This window comes from Leptopilina boulardi, unplaced genomic scaffold (assembly GCF_019393585.1).
Source record: "Leptopilina boulardi isolate dan_hultmark-lab unplaced genomic scaffold, ZJU_Lbou_2.1 LbouV2_341, whole genome shotgun sequence".
NCBI lineage: Eukaryota > Metazoa > Arthropoda > Insecta > Hymenoptera > Figitidae > Leptopilina > Leptopilina boulardi.
In genome coordinates this window covers 189,380-208,978 of record NW_026137909.1, presented here as the reverse complement: position 1 = coordinate 208,978, position 19,599 = coordinate 189,380, and the positions used below count along the sequence as shown (strand labels likewise).

The following is a 19,599-nucleotide window of genomic DNA, read 5'->3' as shown; positions in this document are numbered from 1 at the left end:
TTTAAACATTTGTTTTTATACCAAATAAGTTCGCTTCGAGTACGGAACCCTCGATTTCAGTGCGAGTGTAACTCGCACTTGTCCGATTTTTGTTTTTCATCCCTATCAGTATTTACATCCGTATAATCTTCGGCATCCTTCAGTTTCTGTAAACCTCTGGAATATGTTGCTGTAAAATATAAAGGAAGATGTCATAAGGTCAATTAATGCATAAATTTTATTATGAGTAAAAGGAAATATAAATTATAGTTATTTGATAAATTAAAACGCAAATACACTTTATAGTACTTACCTGCTCCACCCAACAATTTTACAATTGCTTCCTTAGTCCAATTTGGTTTAGGTACTTGCTTTCTTTCTACAAACTTATAATAACCGTTCATAGTTGTTGCGCGAGGCCAATAAACATTCTTTTTCTTCGGAGTTAACCATAATGTAGGAACCAATTGTACTCCATTAGAAAATTCGACTATTAAATATTCTTCATTTATTGTTTGCGGCTTTATATTCTTGCTGTAAGACATCTGGAATAGAAGTATACATTTTTTTACGTAAAGTATTTAATTTTCTAAAAGAAATTTAATCAGAACAAGACACTTTGCACATAGCGTTAGTTCAATTTCATAATTATCTTTTTAAAATAAATTTTTTAATTTTATATTTTTCATTGTAAGTTTTAACATTTTTAATTTTAATAGTTTGTGCGATAAATTAAATTAATAAAAATTGATAACATTTTTGCTAAGAGGTCGTGCATGTAATAATACGTCAAACTGTTTTGTTGATTCCCTCCCGCCCCCTTGTTACACTTTGTTACATACATTAGCGTTATTTATTCTGCAGACTGTCACAAATACTTTGACCCCTTTCTTTCTGTTCTTGTGAAGTTTTATGTGCACGGTCCCTAAGAAATAATTGTTTTTAAATATTTTTACTTCTTTAAAACAAAGTTTTATCAATTTTTTTTACATTCCTAAAGTACATATTTGATCTGAAGTCGACAATTTTTCAAATTTAAAAAAACGATTATCAAACGTTCTTCATCTGCGATTAGCAAACGTTTGCTTTATACGATACAACACGTGGGGAAAAAGATTATTGTCACCGCCATGCGGTAGCATTTACAAAAGTATAATTAAATTATCGTTAATGGCTTATCAAATAATAATTACCGCAAAATACTTTTCTTTGAATACCTTTCCTTAACTGATAAATCTTTACGGCGAAAAAAAATGTTAACTGTTATAAGATTATTGCACGTTATGTTAATGAATGTTTGAAGAACATACAGCTAAAACGGCTGCTGTAATACTAACCTAAAATTTTAGTATTATGCATACATTAAGATCGCCGCACATGCGTGTACCAACGAAGAAATTTGATTGGTCTAGCTTAGAAATACTGGATATAAGTTTGAAGTATTTCTAGACATAACCAATCAGATTTATTGCTATTCTTGCTTACATGTAAAACTGCCTTTAGGTTTTTAAATTTAATAGTAGTATATTTTCGTACATTAAGGAGGGACTGTACACATAACATAACCTTAAAACAAAGTAAACTAAATAAAAAATTGTTTTTAAATTTAACACATAAAAAATTGTAATAAAAATTAATTGCAATTAATTTGAAAAGATTTAGTTACACACTTTTCAAAAAAATGATGAGTCAAAATCATTCTTCAAATACTGAGTATTTTAACATTTTAATTTTTTTCTTTTAGTTCAGAAAAAGTTGCAATTTTAAACCAATTTTTATAAACAGTAGCTTATTTTATTTAGTAAAACCTTCTCTACAAACGCTATATTTTTAAAATTGTTAAAAGTATGATGTTAAAAATTTATTTAATAAATAAAATTTGCGTTGCTTATTATTTTTTCATAACATATAATAATAACAACATTTTTAACAATATTATTTTATTTATTATTTTATTTATTTATTTATACTTGTTTATGCATTATAATAATGCTTACAAGAGGGTTCCGCTCGTGAAAAAAAAGATACAAAAACATGTTTCATAGTAAAATTTAAAACAAATTATCTATCTTGACATTCCGACAAAACTTTCTTAATTGAAAAGACAAAGGTCTTAATTATAATAAAGTTCTTTGACGATAACACATCCAACCAGAAGTCTCCGCGGTCAACATTTCTCAGCGCAGGAAATTTCGATTCCCATATATGCTCGAACGCTAAGCAGTTACACAGTATGTGTGACAAAGACTCATTCTCGGATTTACAATACTTGCAATTCGATTCTAAATTAAAACGATAAATTTTCTTTTTATCAAGGATAATTCTGCAGACGTGGACATTGATCAGCCTAATCTGTGCTAAGATCCTTTTAAAAGACAGAGGCAGTTTCATTCGCAAACATGGCTGAGGGCCGGGCTCAAGCGAGAGACTCGGGTAAATTTGCAAACTCCTAGATCGCAAATAAGAGGCTCTATCCCTCTCACACAGAAAGTGACTGTATTTCTCAATAAGAAGTTTAATATTAATTGACTCTATATTGAGACACGTATCTCGCCATTCGTCTACCAAACCACACTCCTCATAAAATACCCTCAACTGACAAAACCAATTAAATTTTACAGATGGATCCCTCAAGGCCAGAGTTTTTAGCCTCTCAAGGCATAACCTAGGAAACCTTGATGGGTCCATTTTTGCTATTCTTTTAAGCCATTTTAAGATCAATTTGAATATCGAGAGCGAAATGTGTGATGAACCCGTTTCTAGTCTAACGGCGTAGTTTGGCGTACATATAGGCAGAGACAGGAGTCTCTTGTAAAAAGATAATTGCACTCCCTCAACCAGATCCAAATGTTTAAGGCCCCAGGCCTCAATTCCATAAAAAAGAACACTCAATGACAGACTCTCAAACAATTTTAAATATGAATTCCAGGAGTTCGCGCCACACCCGTGAATCACCCTCAAAACCGAACCCACGGCGACATTCGCTGCACTAATCGCTTTTCTTGCTGCAGGCAAGAATGAGCAACTACCCGAGAACGTAACTCCTAGATATGTGTATTCATCGACAACTTTAATACGTTTTTCTGCGAATTTAAAAGATTTAAATTTTTTTGCCGATGAATTTCCAGATCTGCGGAAAATAACAACTTTTGTTATATTTACATTCACCGTGAGACCATTTTGCGAACAATAAAGGTTTAAGGCTTTGAGTTTTCTTTTTAATTCGGTAACGGTATCCGAGAGGAGGACAAAATCGTCGGCGTAACCTAACATTGATATTTCCTCCTTACTGTTTATAGAAAGACCTCTACAACCCTGCTTAATAAAAAAATCGTCAATATCAGAAATAAATAAGAGAAATTCTATGGGACTGAGGACTTCGCCCTGAAGTACCCCTTGTGTAACACGGACCTCATCAGTAGATCCTTCTCTAGTTCTTATTCGCGTAGTCGCAGAGTTATAGAAGTCTTTTAAAATATTGATGACTTTAGTGCTCATGCCAAGCGAGCGCAACTTCTGCCATAATAATTTGTGTGAGACAGAAGGAAAGGCCCCCTTAAAGTCAACAAAGACGGCATATACCACTGCATTTGGTTTATTTAAATGGATATGGATGATGGAAGACAAGGTAAAGATATGGTCTAAACAGCTTCTACCCTTTCTGAATCCGTTTTGCGACTCCGGAATCAAATTGGATTCCGAAGACCAACGCACAAGCCGATCACAAAGGCCTTGAGTAAAGATCTTAGTTAAGTTACTCACCAATGGGATATGCCTGTGGTTATCCGGATCAGATGGGTTGCCCTTCTTATATAGCATAGTCGTAGTGAGTTTACCCCAGTCTTTAGGAACTTTTTCTGTTGTTAAAATTTTATTAAATAAATTTTGCATATAAAAAATCCAATTTTGAGGCAAATTTTTGTAAAAATTATAATTAATACCGTCCAAGCCAGGGGCCTTCCCATTCTTACATTTACTTAAAACCTTAATTAATTCATCTGTAGTAAAACACTCGTCGAGCATGGGCACCGTCAAGCTGGGCAAAGCGACGGCAGTACACGGAGAAACATCAACTTCGGGGCAACAATTTAACAAAAATTTGTACCAAGTGTTCAAGTCATAGTCATTCTTTTTTACTTTCTCCATTCTCGCCAATGCTCTCTTTGAATCCAAATAATCAATTTTCGCGACCGCAGAAAAATTACTACTTTTGAATCGTTTTAAAGCCAATTTCAAGTCACATCTAGCCGATTTACATTCATTATCGATCCATGGTTTTTTATTAAAATTTCTACAATTAGATACGTTTCTTTGCATTCCCAAAGCAAGCGCTACATTTTTTATAGTTCCAATAAAAATCTCGTTCATTTCATCAACCCCCAGATCTGTCGTTGCCACCTCTTCTCTCCAAGCCATGGAGTCAGCAAAAAGGGATGATTTTTCAGCGTCCCATGTCCATAAAGGAGTAACTGAGCGCCTACTCAAACCAGTTCGCTGCATTAGGGCAAAGGAGAGGCTAACTGGAAAATGATCTGAAAGAGTGGTGATTTGCAAAACCCGGAGATCGCTAAAAAGAAAAAGAGCATCGGAATTACACCAAACCAAATCGTCCATTCAATAAAATAAATTCATTCGTTTCCATAACACTAACAAGGCTTTTGCCCCTGGAATTCGCAGACATATCAAAAGAATATCTCCTCGGGAAAAAAGAACATGAAAATTGAAAGAACATAGGGTCCAATTGGTTAAAATTCGAAACTCGACAGTTAAAATCCCATGGCTCTGCCGTGTGAGAAGTCTCTGACGGCAGGAGTAGAACAAACCTGAAAGCCGGCGCTTCGAAGAACATTGATTCTGTCGTGTTCAACCCACGTCTCACAAATACATAAAATATCATTATCGCTCACCTCATTTTCGAAGTCAGATAAATTTTTAATTCCGTGAATATTCCAAAAAATTATTCTACCACATGAGTGATGTTGAAGCACTGTAGGGGGCAGGGGCGCTGAGTCAACGACTGGATGTGAATCTATTTGCTGCTATTCCTTTTGTAAAAGGTCCAATTTTCTCGAGGATTTGGGGCGTATAAAATCATTCAAGGTAGATAAGGATTTGGAAGATCTCATCTCAATAAAATTTTCAAGGTTAGATTTCATCCCGTCCTTCTTCTTCTTCGTTGAACCAGGAGGGCGACCGGGACCTCTAATCTTCTGGGGTGCGGCCTGAGGAGTCGAAAACTCACTCGAACTTGCACGTTGATCAAGAGACCTGTCATTCGCGGGAATATTACTGGATCCCTTCTCTGATAGCAGGTTGTTGATTTCCTCCACGCTAGTCGGCTTGTCGTCGACAAGGATAGAGTTTCTTTTCAAAGAAGCCTTGATGCCAAGTGCGCGAAGTTCACCAATCAATTCCAGATATTTTTTGCGCTTCATTCTCTCCTCTTTTGAAAGGTCATTTGCAATTCTTAAATTCCGCTCGTTGATTTCCTTAACTTTGGAAAAAAGCAATTTGACCCATCTGGTACCAATAAATTTAATGAGGACCGGACGTCCACCAACAGATTTGCCCAAACGGAAAGCGTCTACAATTGCAACGTCAGGAATCTGTAAATTGATGCCCGCAAAAATTTTGTGTAATTCACAAAACAAGTCCCTGTTAATTTCACTCGTATCGTCCAAGTTAAACAGGACAATGTTTTTGGCACGATTTGAATCAAAAATAGATAGTGTTCTTTCCTCGTTATTCGTCATTCTATTTTCCAAAGATTTCAATTGCTGAGACGAAGAAAGAGACTGTTGCTTTAAATCAGAAATGCCCTGTGTGAGTACTTTGATCGATGAAAACAATTGGTTCCATCTCTCTTCATCTGTTGTTGCCCAATAATCACCGGTTCGTTGGAATTTAAATCATGAGCAATATTGGAAATTAGAATAATTTCTCCAGAATTTAAACCACAACACAAATCCCCCATTTTTCGGACATCAAATTTAAATTCTTTTGTTGCAATTACTGCAAATTGTGGTGAGACACAAGTGTCAAGCATTGGTCCTTTGTTGTGCTGAAAACTAAACGAAAACTTTGATTCTTGATGTATTGTCGATTCTTTCGGATATGCTTTACTTTCAGTATATCTTCTAATAGCTTGCTGCAATGGCTTTTCACTTTTGTGTACAAACTTTTTTAAGAGCTGCAAGAAGCTTTCAAATAAAAAAGCACTAAAGTTATCTAACTTGCCAAACCGTGAAACATCATCAAACAAATGAAGTAAGCCATGCATGTTATGAGTGATTATGTGTTCACCATATAAAAAGGCAGCCGTTTCAACGAAGTGTTGCAATAATGAATCTGCATATTCTGGATAGCCACTTGTCATTAAAAAATGTAAACCGCAAAAAATTCAGATAGCAACGTGAAGAGTGACAAAATTATCGTATAAATTGGCAGGCAAAATGCTTTTTAAGACAAGAGGACCAATGTATAAAAGAAACATTCTTAATTCCGTCGCTTTCCAGTTTTTAATTTCTTTGAGCGCTCGTGGCTTTCTCGCGAATTCCTGTGGGATGAATTTTCTTAGTCGCAACAGCAGTCGAGAAATCTTTTGTATTTGCCATTTTCTTAATGTAGTCGAAAGGTATGTTTTTTATTAAATCGATGTTTGGTATACGTTTTAAACAACATGGTCCCGTTTGGTGTTTTTTGTACTTATAATTGCGAATGTTCGCATCTGTTCGTTTTATGTATCGTCGTCTTCTCAAATACGGGAAACAGACACGATGATTTTTCCACTTGCCTCTAATTGTGCATTTAGGACAGCTGTGATAACCTGTGTGGTGCATAGTGTTCATTATAAAGGCTTTTGCTGGAGGGTCAAAGATAAATGATTTAATCGTGCAAATAAACTGCTCATTATTAAATACAAAATTGTCACCACAAAAAGTTTCTGTTTCCGTAAGAAAATCATCGAGAAATTTCTCCGCACTACTCGGTTTTTCATATCCAAAATATAAACCGATGATAAAAACGTCTGTAAAAGGTAGAACTCTACCTAAAATGGGCCAAAACTGAGCTGTTGAAGATCTCGATAAAGGAACACCATCAATTCCAATGCTTAAGTCAATTTCTCCTCCATTTACAATTCCATATTTCAGTAATATTGCTTCCTCATGGAGGAAGTATTGTTTTCGCGAAATTTTTCGAACTCATTTTTTTGACATATCTTTATGTTTTTTGACCTCAGGAATCCAAAAATGACATTTTTAGAAAATGTCATTCCGTATGTGTGTGTGTGTATATAGATTACATTTTCATAAATATCTCAAATTCTATAAGAGCTTTAGGGCTGAATTTTTTTTTAAATTGTAGATCTCACTTGGGGACATAAAATGAGAAAACTTTGGGACAAATTAATACATATTAACTATATTTTTTTTGACTTTTAAAATTTTTGAAAAATCGTTTTTTGCCCATAACTTGAAACACATGTTTTGAAAGTTGGGATGTTTTTACTTAATTTTGTAGAGTTTTTTAAGACGCATATTTTGAGCTATTGACGAACAATCTGTTATCATTTTATCCAAAGTTATTGACATTTTAAAAATCATAAAAAATCGTTTTTTGCTTATAACTTTAAAAAAATGTTATGACACTTACAGTTTTCTTAGTCTCATTTTGTAGAGATTTTCAAGACGCATCTTTTGACCTATTAACGAACAGTTTACGATTATTTTATCCAAAGTTATTGACATTTTAAAAATCATAAAAAATCGTTTTTTGCTCATAACTTTAAAAAAATGTTATGACACCTACAGTTTTTTTAGTTTCATTTTGTAGAGATTTTCAAGACGCATCTTTTGACCTATTAACGAACATTTTACGATTACTTTATCCAAAGTTATTGACATTTTAAAAATAAATAATATTGATAAAAACCTCTTTGCATTTTTTGTTCAAAAATCTTTATGTATCTGTAAAATCATTATAATTAGATTAGAAAGCTTTTTCTTGGTGATAAACTGTTTTTAATTTTTATGCAAAACATACCCAAAACTTTTATTATTCCTAATATAGGGTGAATGCGCTAGTAGTCGGACACTTAAGGATACGATCTCATATTATGCTTTTTTTCTTAAAATGACAAATAACTAGAGTTTTTTCAAGTATTATTTTAATTTTTAGTTTAATTTTTTACTTATTATTATATAAATAAATATAAATAAAAAATCGTAAACTGATCGCAAAATATCTCCATGAGGAAGCAAAGTGTTCATGGAATGAACACAAAAATACATACTTCAACTTGGCAGCGGTTTTTCTTTTATCTCATGCATCAATCCAAAGTGATAGTACTGTCCAGGATGAACAGATCTTATACCATTTGATCTTGGTGTACGAAGCAATGTCCTAGGATCCTTCGGCAAGCTACCTCTAAAGCAATCATGTTCTCTTAAATAATGTAATAATTGTCTTAGCGGTTCTTGATAGATTTTATTTTGCGTTGCCCATCGTCCAAGAAAAGTACGTATATCTTCCTTTTCTTCGTTAATATTTAATTCAACAGGATAATTAAAACTAATATTCTCTCCTACAGCAATACCAGAATCTTCAGGGCGTTCGACATGGTTGAATTTCATTTTCGTTATTGATATTCCAGTTTGAATTCAAAGAAAAATTTAAATCTGATGCATTTTCGTTTAACTCATTATCAGAAGCGTTCAAAGATAAATCTGTTTCTGATTCTGATTCACTTGATGATACTAATTCGAAACTTTGTAAAAATGCATAATTTAGATTGTATCGAGCTATCCTTTTACGTTTCTGTTTTTTACAAAGAAGTTTGAACGGCTTCATTACTGCAGCACAACTGCAAAAAGATAAAAGTTAAAGTAAAATGGAAATAAAAAAACGTAGAAAAACTATAGAAACCTAGTGCACTGAAAAAGCAAGTGTTTTAATGCAAGATGCGAGATACATATTTATTTTAAAAATATTTTTTCTAAATCATTTGGGTATTCTAAAAATGTGTAAATTGAAAGGTTATATTTATGTAAAGTCAATATTATTTCTTACATTAATAAGAAAATTGATTAAATGCACTATTTTACTTTACAAAAATATTCACAAGTCAATTGTTTTTTAGTAGCCTAGAAAACACATAACGATTATCCTTTTACAACAATATAAAATTTATCTTAAAGTTAAAGAATTTATATTAAACCCGTTTTAAGTTGTTCAAATTTAAAAGTCTATTTAATAATTTTAATAACACAGTTTACTTACCTTTATCTACATATGCGATGCATCAAATTAATATGCCACTTATGAATATTTACAATTTTTTATCAAAAACTAAAATACATTAACATTTGTGGTTTTGACAAATTCTGGAGGTTAGTTATATTTAACCTCTAATATCCTAAGATATCTTAGGAACGTTAATGGGATATTAAACGCCAACTCATAAGATATCCGTCAGATGTCTATAGATATCTGAGGAATATCTATAGATATCCCGTGGACATTCTCAGGATATCAAAAGTTCCCTCGATTGAGATATTTCGTTTAAAATCCATAGGATATCCCTGGGATATCCCAGATATTTCGGGATCTAAATGGGACGTCATTTGGATATCCACACAATATCTTGTGTTGTACGGGTGGTTTCTGTTAACTAAAATTCGAATTTAAATCGTACTTGTTCAATGACCTATAAGTAATATGAATATAAAATATAATTATATAGTAGCAGTTTGCATTTATTTTGTTTGTATAGCGAAAATTAAATTAAAAGTTTGAATTTTTAAAAAGAATTTAATAATGAAACAATTAAAAAATAATTTGAAATTCAAATCAAGGAGTATTAGAAATACTTATAATAGAATACTTTATAATTTAAGTTTAATGAACGATAATTTAATTCTTTTATAATTTTAAACGCATTAAATTAGAAATATTCGAAAAGAAAGTTCTTAATACATATTATTTAATTTTCGTTAAAAAAATATTAAAGTTAGTTTCATTAATTTATTTTTATCAATTAGTTTATTATTTAACAATAACGATATTTAGCTACCTTTTCTTTCAAATTAAAATTTACTTTAGAGTAAACAATAAAACAAAATTATTATTATTATTATAAATAATTTATCTAAATATCTAACCCGTCCACTTTGTCAATGCAATTAGTTATTGCAAGGTCCACAATTTTTTCATGATGTTCATGATTAAGCTCATTAAATTTGGAATAATATTTTAAAATTGATCTCCCTTCTTTGGATTGGTTTAGTGTAAATTTAACAGTTGGTAAATTTAATGCTTTATGCATTTCTCTTCCAATAAACGATCTATCACTCTCATTAAAGGAATTTTCTGTATCACTTGCTTTCTGTTCGTTCTTAAAAAATTATATTTTATTAAATTTTATTAAAATAAAAAACAAATAAAAACTAAATAATTTTGTTTATTTTATTTTTAAAAAGTGATTATTATATGCTACAAGAAACACTTACTAGACTCATTTGTGAGGTTTGTACTTCTTGGATAGTCTCCAACCAATAAAATGTTAAAATCAAATAATATTGTTCGTTTATACCTTTTCTCTCTTTTATGATGAGAGGGAAATAGGGCCCAGGTAAAAGACGACACGACACGTCTGGCTTGAAAATGTCTTTCTCTTACGATGAGAAGAAAAAAGGTTCAAGCCAAAAATATACGATGCGCTTGCCCTGTACCTTCCCCTTCTTCTACGATAAGAAGGAAAGAAGGTTCCGGTCAGTTTTTAATACGAAAATCGTTGCAGTTGCTTAGGCACTTCGAACCAGTGTACTTATAGTTAAATAAATAATATTTAATACATTTTTTTTCTTTTTATTCGAAAGTGTTCAAGATTTCCTCGACGAAGAAATCCATCATGGTCCTTCGAGCCGGATTCGATTAAAAAGGTAACAATTCCTTTCCAATTAACCTTCCATTCTTATAATTTAATTCCTAATAATGTAAGACGAGCAATTAAAAAAATTGTACAAAAGGCGAGAAACAATTCAAGGACAAGTAGCAAATTTTAGAGACTTCCTTGAAACGCAAAACGACGGTCCGACAGACCTATCTAAACTTGCCTTGCGATTAGACAGACTAAAAAAATATTTAATTCTTTCGACGACATTCAGGATGAAATTGAACTATTAAACACCGAAGCTGATCAAACCGAACTGTGCGCGGAAAGATACTCAATTCAAAACGATTTTTTTAATGTAGTTTCTCAGGGAGACAGTCTTTTTGCAAACGGTCAACGTTCAATTCAATTTAACGATAATTCAGATCGCGGTTCAATTAATCATAATTCAGAATGCGTGCACACAAAGCGAAAAGTTAAATTGCCACAAGCAAAAACTCCTACTTTCTATGGGCGGATTGAAGACTGGCTTTCTTTCAAAAACTCCTTTTCCTCGTATGTTCATGATCAGACAGATTTAACAAACATTGAAAAACTTCAATATTTAAAATCAGCCTTAAGTGGGGACGCGGCGCGAAAAGTATCAATTTTTCCAATTTTAGAAAACAATTATATACAAGCTTGGGAATTATTAGAATAACCTACGGAGACAAACGACAAATTATTTCGAGACATTTAAGTTTGATTTTACGATTGCCAGTACAAGAAAAACAAACGTCGGAAGGTCTAATAAAATTAGCAGATGAAACCCAGCAACATCGTTTATCATTAATATTACTCGGGGTAAATATTTCAGAAGAAATTCTCGTTCAAAACTTGGAAGAAAAATTACACAAAAGTACTTTAGACAAGTGGGACGAGACACTAAAGAGAAACGAATTTCCAAAACTCGATGATATGCTCGAATTTTTATATCGAACGGCAGCTCGCATTTCTCAAAGAGAAACCAAAAATCCGGTTAACCAAAAGGTAACGAATAACGTACCTGAAAATAAAAATAAACCTTTTAAAGGTAGCAATTCATCATTGGCAACTTCGATTCTCAAATCTTGTTCTGCTTGTCGAACGAAAACTCATCATCTCTTCCGTTGCGAAAAGTTTCGTGCCTTATCTGTCCCTAAAAGGATTCAAATAATATCAGACGCATCTTTATGTATAAATTGTATGCGAGACAATCACGGAGACGATGACTGTAAATTCGGTAATTGCGTAGTATGTGGCGAAAAACACAATACCCTTCTGCACCAAGAGGTCGCATCCTCGAAAAAATAGCATTTAATATCACGACTTCACGGTCAACAGCGAAATCACGTATCTAAAATCTCATTAACTAGTCAATTTATAACAAGTGCTATGATCATAGAACATTCAGTTTTTTAATTATCTCTCAAAACGCGAATTTGATCCCAAATCAAAAGATTTCTCGTGATTTAATTCCAATTCCAGCAAACATTCAACTCGCTGATCCTCTTTTCCATATATCTCGACCAGTTGACTTATTGTTGGGCTCAGGCCCATCGTTATCTCTATTCTGTGTATGACAAATTGACTTAGTACCGCGATCCGATAATGAACTAATTCTCCAAAAAACGCGACTCGGTTGGGTTGTAGGTGGCAGCGTTTCAAATTTATCTACAACTTCGCGGGAAATTAAATGTCATCTTTCAGATTTGCAATCAGATTTAATGAAATTTTGGGAATTAGAAGAAGAAAACGACAAAGTTCACGTTTCCGATGAACAAAAAGAATGCGAAAATCATTTTCGAAATCACACCAAACGAGATAGTAGCGGTAAATATGTTGTAGCCTTACCGTTTCGCGCTAACCTCAAAGAACTAGGTAATTCGCGCGATATCGCTTTGAAACTTCTTTACAGTTTAGAACGAAAACTCGATAAATCACCAGAATTAAAAGGACAATACGACGCGAATTTACAAAATTATATTGATTTAAATCACATGTCAAAAGTAAAAAGTGAAGAAGAAGCTGGATTTTATTTGCCGCACTTTGTGGTTATAAGAGAAGGCTTAGCAACTACGAAAGTTAGAGTAATATTCAATGGATCAGTAAAGTCGGAATCCGGTATTTCATTAAATAATGTTTTAATGGTCGGTCCGACGATACAGAACGACGTTTTCGCTCACATGATTCGATTTAGATCATATAAATTCGTATTAACCGGAGATATCGAGAAAATGTATCGCCAATTTGTAATCCGTGAAGAGGATAGGAAATTTCAGAGAATGTTCTGGAGGCGTGATGGTAAAAACATTGAAGTTTTCGAACTAAATACTGTCACATTCAAAACAAGCTCTTCATCCTTTCTTGCTACACGTGCATTGCAACAATTGGCCGATGACGAAGGGGACAAATACCCGGAAGCACCTAAAATACTGAAAGAAGATGTTTACGTTGATGACTGTATCACAGGCGCCAAAACGGTAAAAAAGGGAATTGAAAAACGAGAGGGAATCACAAAGCTCTGAAAATTAGGTGGATTAAATATTCGTCAATGAGCATCGAACGATCCGCGATTGTTAGAGGGTATACCAAAAGATAAAATCAATTTAAATCTCCAATTCAACGAAGACAAAACCATAAAAACTCTCGGTGTTTCGTGGAATTCGCGCAATGATAATATTATTTATTCAGTTAAACCACCAACCATTCTCTCGAAAATTAATATGCGAACTATAATATCGGACATTTCGAAACTATTTTACCCATTGGGTTTATTTGGCCCGATCATTCTATTCGCTAAAGTTATTGGGATCTGAAATCGTGACGTCACACCAAGTATGACATAGCAACATGGCGGTCACAAGAAGGCACCTTTGCATGTAAACAGTATGTAATGTGCGATATACCACCGGCTTTTCTTATTGTTTTTAACTGTTTTTCATTAAAATTACTCTATACAAACATGAAATTAACTATTTCGGAGGTTTGTAAATTTTGTGATTGTACACCTTCTTCTCGAAATTTCGTAGAAGGTGAAAAAGTGTTCCAAGCTGACCACATTATATTTTGTGGTCAACAAGACAGCGGCGAACCCTGGCGGATCGCATGGACTGGAATGGGACTGAACTCGGTCCGATTTCAGTCACGTTTCGGTTCGATGTGGAAAAACCCATGAAAAAGGTGGAAAATGGTGAAAAAAACTATTGGAATAAATAAATAACTAATCCAAGGTTTTATTCCTGTAATAATTTATTTGAATTCAGCTTTTATTAACTTATTATTAATGTTGAAAGTCAAAAGGTGCCCACCTGTCACTTTAATGTTCGCTTTATTTCGTAAATATTTAAAGTGAAAAAGTGAAAATTGTGATAAAACCAAATGTGTATATATTAATGAATATTTAATGTGTCTAAATTATATATTTTGTGTTTTGAATAGTGCATATTAATAAAAAAAATAGTACATTTTGTAATAAATGTCCTGTTTATGTGTTTCGGTAGAATGTCACTTAGCCGATAATGAGATTGCCGCGCACGAAACACGCTAGATGTCAGAACTGGTTCTTTCCTCTTCAAATGTTTTATCATTCTTGTTTTATTAACGTACACAATTTTATTTGAAAATTTTAATAGATGTAAATAATTAATAAAGGTTTAATTAATATGTTAGTAATTTTGATATAATAGTGAATATTTACATTAAAATTGTTTTTGTCATTTTCAACTTTGTTTGTAAAATATTCATTTTCACTAAATAGTGCATTTTATTATTTAATTTCAATTATTTATTACATTATTAAAAAAGGTTAAGTTTAATAAAACTGTGTAAAACAAATTATTATTAAAATTATTTTGATAAACGTTGGGTCGGTAAATTTCAGCTTGCCGGTAACAGCGCCAAGTGTCAAAAAAAAGTAATAGCACGCAACTGGTGGTTTAGGCTACCGAGCCGGCGCTTTCTCTGCCATGCTTGCTGGATTCAGTTCTTGTCCGGCCTTTACACGGTGAAAGACAGTGTTAGTTGTAATTTTGTGATATTGAGTGAAATTGTGAAATTTGGCGTCTCTTTTCCAATGGAATAAATTTTCTTCACGGAAAATTTAATTGGGTAAGTAAGCATTTACAATATAAATTTTGCACCTTTGTTCACGCATTAACCTTTGACAGTGCCATGTAATTGAAAGGTCCACAAGTTTATGTCAACCGATAAAACTAATATTTTTGGCTTTTTTCTCAATTATTTCATTTTTGATTATAACATATTTGAATGTGATTATAATCAGTCAATTTGCTTTTGAGAAACAATTTGTTCCATACAAGTTGTTTTTTAAAAAAGTATATTATTTAAATTCTGTAAAATAAAAAATATTTTTAAGAGAACATTCTGGGTTATTTTTATAAGTATAAATTAAAAGATGTTGCTACTTAAAGAAAATTCCCATCTAAAACTTCTTATTTAATTGAATTTTTATGTAATATAACTTTTAGTTAATCGAATTTTGCCTATTATATTTTTCTTCTCGTTAAATTGAACGGAATTCGCATAAAATATATGATATGATAGTTTAACAAAATTCTAAATTATTGAATTTATAATAATTTTAAAAAATCACTCAGTTAACTTCTGATATGAAGGGTAACACATTAAATAATATAAGATTTTATCAGACGGATTAGGTATTTATTTAAATTATTTATTATTATTTTTTATTTATTTAAGAAACTTTTTTTCAACTATATGCTCAAGATTTCCTTATGCGAGCAGTTTTATGACATCATTTGAACAAGAGTATATAAGGTTTTTATCTACAGAAGAAAAAAAATTTCCCAACAGTCCATAATTTCTTATTATTTGTATATGGATGTAAAACGAAGGTTTTGCTTTCTCGTTGGGGAAGCTTTGTAGTCGTCTCATTTTCAAAAATTTTTAAAGTGGCGGAAACAAATTTTCCTCTTTATAGAAACATGTTATATGAGATCCTGATCAATTGTCCAGATGTATGTGTGTATGTGTGTATAGATCCCTTTTTTTTGTTTACAGGATAACTTTAATAAGTTTTAATGGATATACATAAAATTTGGTATGCTTATTTATCAAATTAATATCTCAAATCTGACCAAAGGATTTTAAAAAATACCCAAAAAAAAATGTTATCGTCTGTTTTCTAAAAAAAATTTTTGAAAAGAAAAAATTTTTAAATTGCCAAATTTAAGGTCTTATATAATAAAATCGTCTTTCTTACGTCAAGACGAATCGATCGTTTTATATAAAATATAGTTTTGATTTAAATTTAAAGAATTAATGAAAGTTAAAAAATCAAAAATTCACATTTTGGCTATAAAATTTTGTGATTATTTAAATTCAAGTTTAAATATAAAATAATTGTATTCCTTGCATTGAAACGAATCCATTGGTATATATATATATATATAAAGTATACATTTGATTAAAGACAAAATTTTTAGCTAAAATCTGAATTTTTGATTTTTTAACTTTTATTAATTCTTTAAATTTAACTCAAATTTATGTATTATTATATTATTTATGAATATTTATTAGAATGTTAATGCTTTCTCCACGAGGAAGCAAATCTTTTTGCTGATAAATGTTCATGTAATGAACATCTGAATTTACAACTTGTTTTATATTAATTTAATTTTATTTCTTTATTTTATAAGAATGACATTGATTGCAATTTTAATTAAAATTAGTTAATTCGATCAATACACAATAAAAAAGCAACAATTTTTTTTGGTCTTTACTTCTCAAAAAAAAATTTTGTTGTATAACTTGCATTACAATTTTTTTACAATTGAGAGGTTGAAAACATACGATTTATAATTACACAAGGGTTTTAATTTTTTTCTGCTAGGTGTCATAAGAAATATTAAAAAAGAACAGTACAGTTTTTTGTGTACATCTTTCTTCACATGTAATATATTTGATCTGAATTTTTTTATGATTTTTTATTATTTTAGTAGATGATTTTGATTTTTAAATTTTGATTCATAGATGAATCATTTTTTAAATTTATTTTATGAAATAGGAAAGTTTTTATGGTGATATTGAAAAAAAATTTATAAACGTTGTGGACTTCAATTACATCGTCAGTTCACAAATTTTTTTTGGAAAATTTTTTGATGTTTAAATTTGGAATAGTTTCTTTAAATTTTGAAACGTAAAAATAATATAAATAATAAAAAGAACGAACATGAAATATGACAAAAGATCTTTTTCTTTGAGGAAGCACAATGTTTATGAAATGAACATAATCTTCTTGTATAAAGAAGGATCCCCCCCTTTTGTTTAGTTTTCTTGTTCCAATATTTTCGAAATATTTCTATCTACACAAGATAAAATCGACTTATTTTTTTAAATAGTTTCAGCTATGTCGCAAGACGTTGCTTAAAAATAAATCATTTTTGAAAACTTTTTTCTAAATGCATACATTATTACGGTGTATTAAGAATCAAAATTTTTGTTTTCTCACCTCTCACTCCGTAAAAATTCTTTTTTTAATTATGAAAAACTTACTTACATTCTTTTAAATTCATAAAAAATATTTTAGTGAGGTACAAGTCCTTTAAATTTAAATTTTATTTCTATGTAGTGGAGAATTCAAAAATCGAAACCGCCTTTTTATAAATGAATTCTGGATCCGCCACTGTTTTTATGTAAACTAATGTATTAACTCTAGATATTGTTATTGAAAACAATCGCTCGATTCATTTCAGAAATACAGTACAATGGAAGAAGAAGAAGTTAGCATTCGTGAAAAAGATGCTGCTGCATCTTCAAACGGTAAATTTATTTCTTAACCCTACCGATGAAAATTATTTTTAAAATTAATAATGGTTTTTTTTGGAAATATGAACATATAATTTACCTGAAGTAGAACTTCAAGTTTAGTAATGTTTTGAAATCTGGTATTTTTGTATTTATTTAATTACTCTTAAAGTAATTATTTATGCAATATATTTTACATTCAAAATATTAATTATTTTAAATTTAATTTAATTTTCTCAGTTTTGTAAAAAAATTGTTATTCGAAAAAAAAATAATTTTTAAACATGAAATTGAATCTGACTTGAAAATGCACCTTACATGAACGGCGTAATGAAGTAAAAAAAGAGTGAAATATTTTCGTAAATATTCGTTTGCTTTCTAAGGTGCCTTACTCCAGAGCATGCCACAAATAATTTTTTTATACCTTATTTAAATTTAAAAATAAAGAATGAATATTTTAAATATTTAAGTTAGTAAAATATAATGTTGCAATAATAAGTATAAGAAATTTTAATATTTAGAAGAATAACATTATTTATTAATTAGCATTTTCGTATATCTGATGTATTATTCTCAAGAAAATAAGCCATATTTCTTTGAAATCGAATCATTTTTTAAAAAAATCTATAGAAGTGATATATCAAAAAAATTTTATCCTGTGCAAATTGTATAAACAAATAAATTTTAAAAGTTTTAATTTTTTTCTTGAAAATTAATATCTCATGTTATATGTTCAAAAGTATTTTAGATGATTTTATTGACATTTTTGAATATGTTATACAGCATATAATATAAAAAAATTGTTAAATAAAGAATGTTGTTAAAAAAATTTTTTCAACTAATCATTGTAATTTATTTTTTCAAAATAAAGCTATAAAATTTCAGTTTTTTCTGAATTTTACAACTTATCTTGTTGACTATACCATACAGCCAAATTTATTAGTTTATGTTTTAAACATTAATAAATAGCAATCATAAATTGTTTGAAAATATCGTATTGTCATTTTTGACAATCAGTTTCTACTGGTTGTATGATTTAGTCAACAAGGTAAGTTGTAATATTCAGAAAAAAATCCTATTTTATAGCCTAACTTTGAAAAAATAAATAAATAACAATAATTGTTTAAAAAAAATTTAACAATTTTATTTTTTTAACAAATTTTTTCTTAATAAAAATTTAATCTATTCGAAAAATAGCTATAAAATAGAGATATTTTTAAACATGTATTTTACCTTTCTTTGCATTTATGGGGTTTTTTGGAACCTTTTAAAAATAGTTGATTTAATTTTTTGAAAATAATTATTAGAACTTTATAGTTTGAACACTTCTAAAGAGAAATACCGTTGGCCGATTAAAAAATATTAAGTTTTAACGAAATTATTTCAAGTTTACGAAAAAGCAGTTTTTTCCATATAAAATTCATGGGAAACTTCAAGGGCCTGACGGCATCACTAAATAATTAACCGATTTTAATTTGAAAAAAATGCGGGTCTCTTTTACTCCAGTGGGAACAATTCTATGGGGCGGCAGTATGACTTTTTTTGGGCCACACTAATATTTATATAGTAGTGTTTTTATAATTTTTTATAAATCTTATCTTTATTTTTTGAATTAAATTTATTCTTATAAATTTGTCTTGAAATCGCACATTTGAGTTTCATTTTTTGAAGATTAAAAAAATATAATTCCCACGGTGTTTGGGGATTGCGAAATTAATAAAAACTGGTTTTGATTTTAAAGATGTGAGGAAAGGAGGTAGGGTCAGAAAACCGAAACCAATTTTTTCTCCCGATGACTACGTTACGTCAAAGGAAATAAAAAAAAGTACTGTCAATGCCTTGAAAAAAAAAGCTCAAGTTGACCAAGTAAGTTATTTTATAAAAAGAAAAGTAAAATAGTCATAAAAATTGTTCGCAAACTC

The 19,599-nt window shown here is 30.5% G+C and overlaps 1 protein-coding gene across 2 annotated transcripts in view; it reads left to right on the top strand.

Moving 5' to 3' along the window:
• Positions 1-14,848: 14,848 nt before the first annotated feature.
• LOC127285724 (uncharacterized) overlaps positions 14,849-19,599 on the top strand; it is a 28,778-nt gene continuing 24,027 nt past the window's right edge. For both annotated transcript variants that reach the window (XM_051311863.1, XM_051311862.1), the window contains exons 1-3: positions 14,849-14,998; positions 17,626-17,692; positions 19,419-19,543. In XM_051311863.1, the coding sequence (XP_051167820.1) occupies positions 17,638-17,692; positions 19,419-19,543 (180 nt within the window). In that variant the 5' untranslated portion in view covers positions 14,849-14,998; positions 17,626-17,637. The remainder of the gene's footprint in view (positions 14,999-17,625; positions 17,693-19,418; positions 19,544-19,599) is intronic.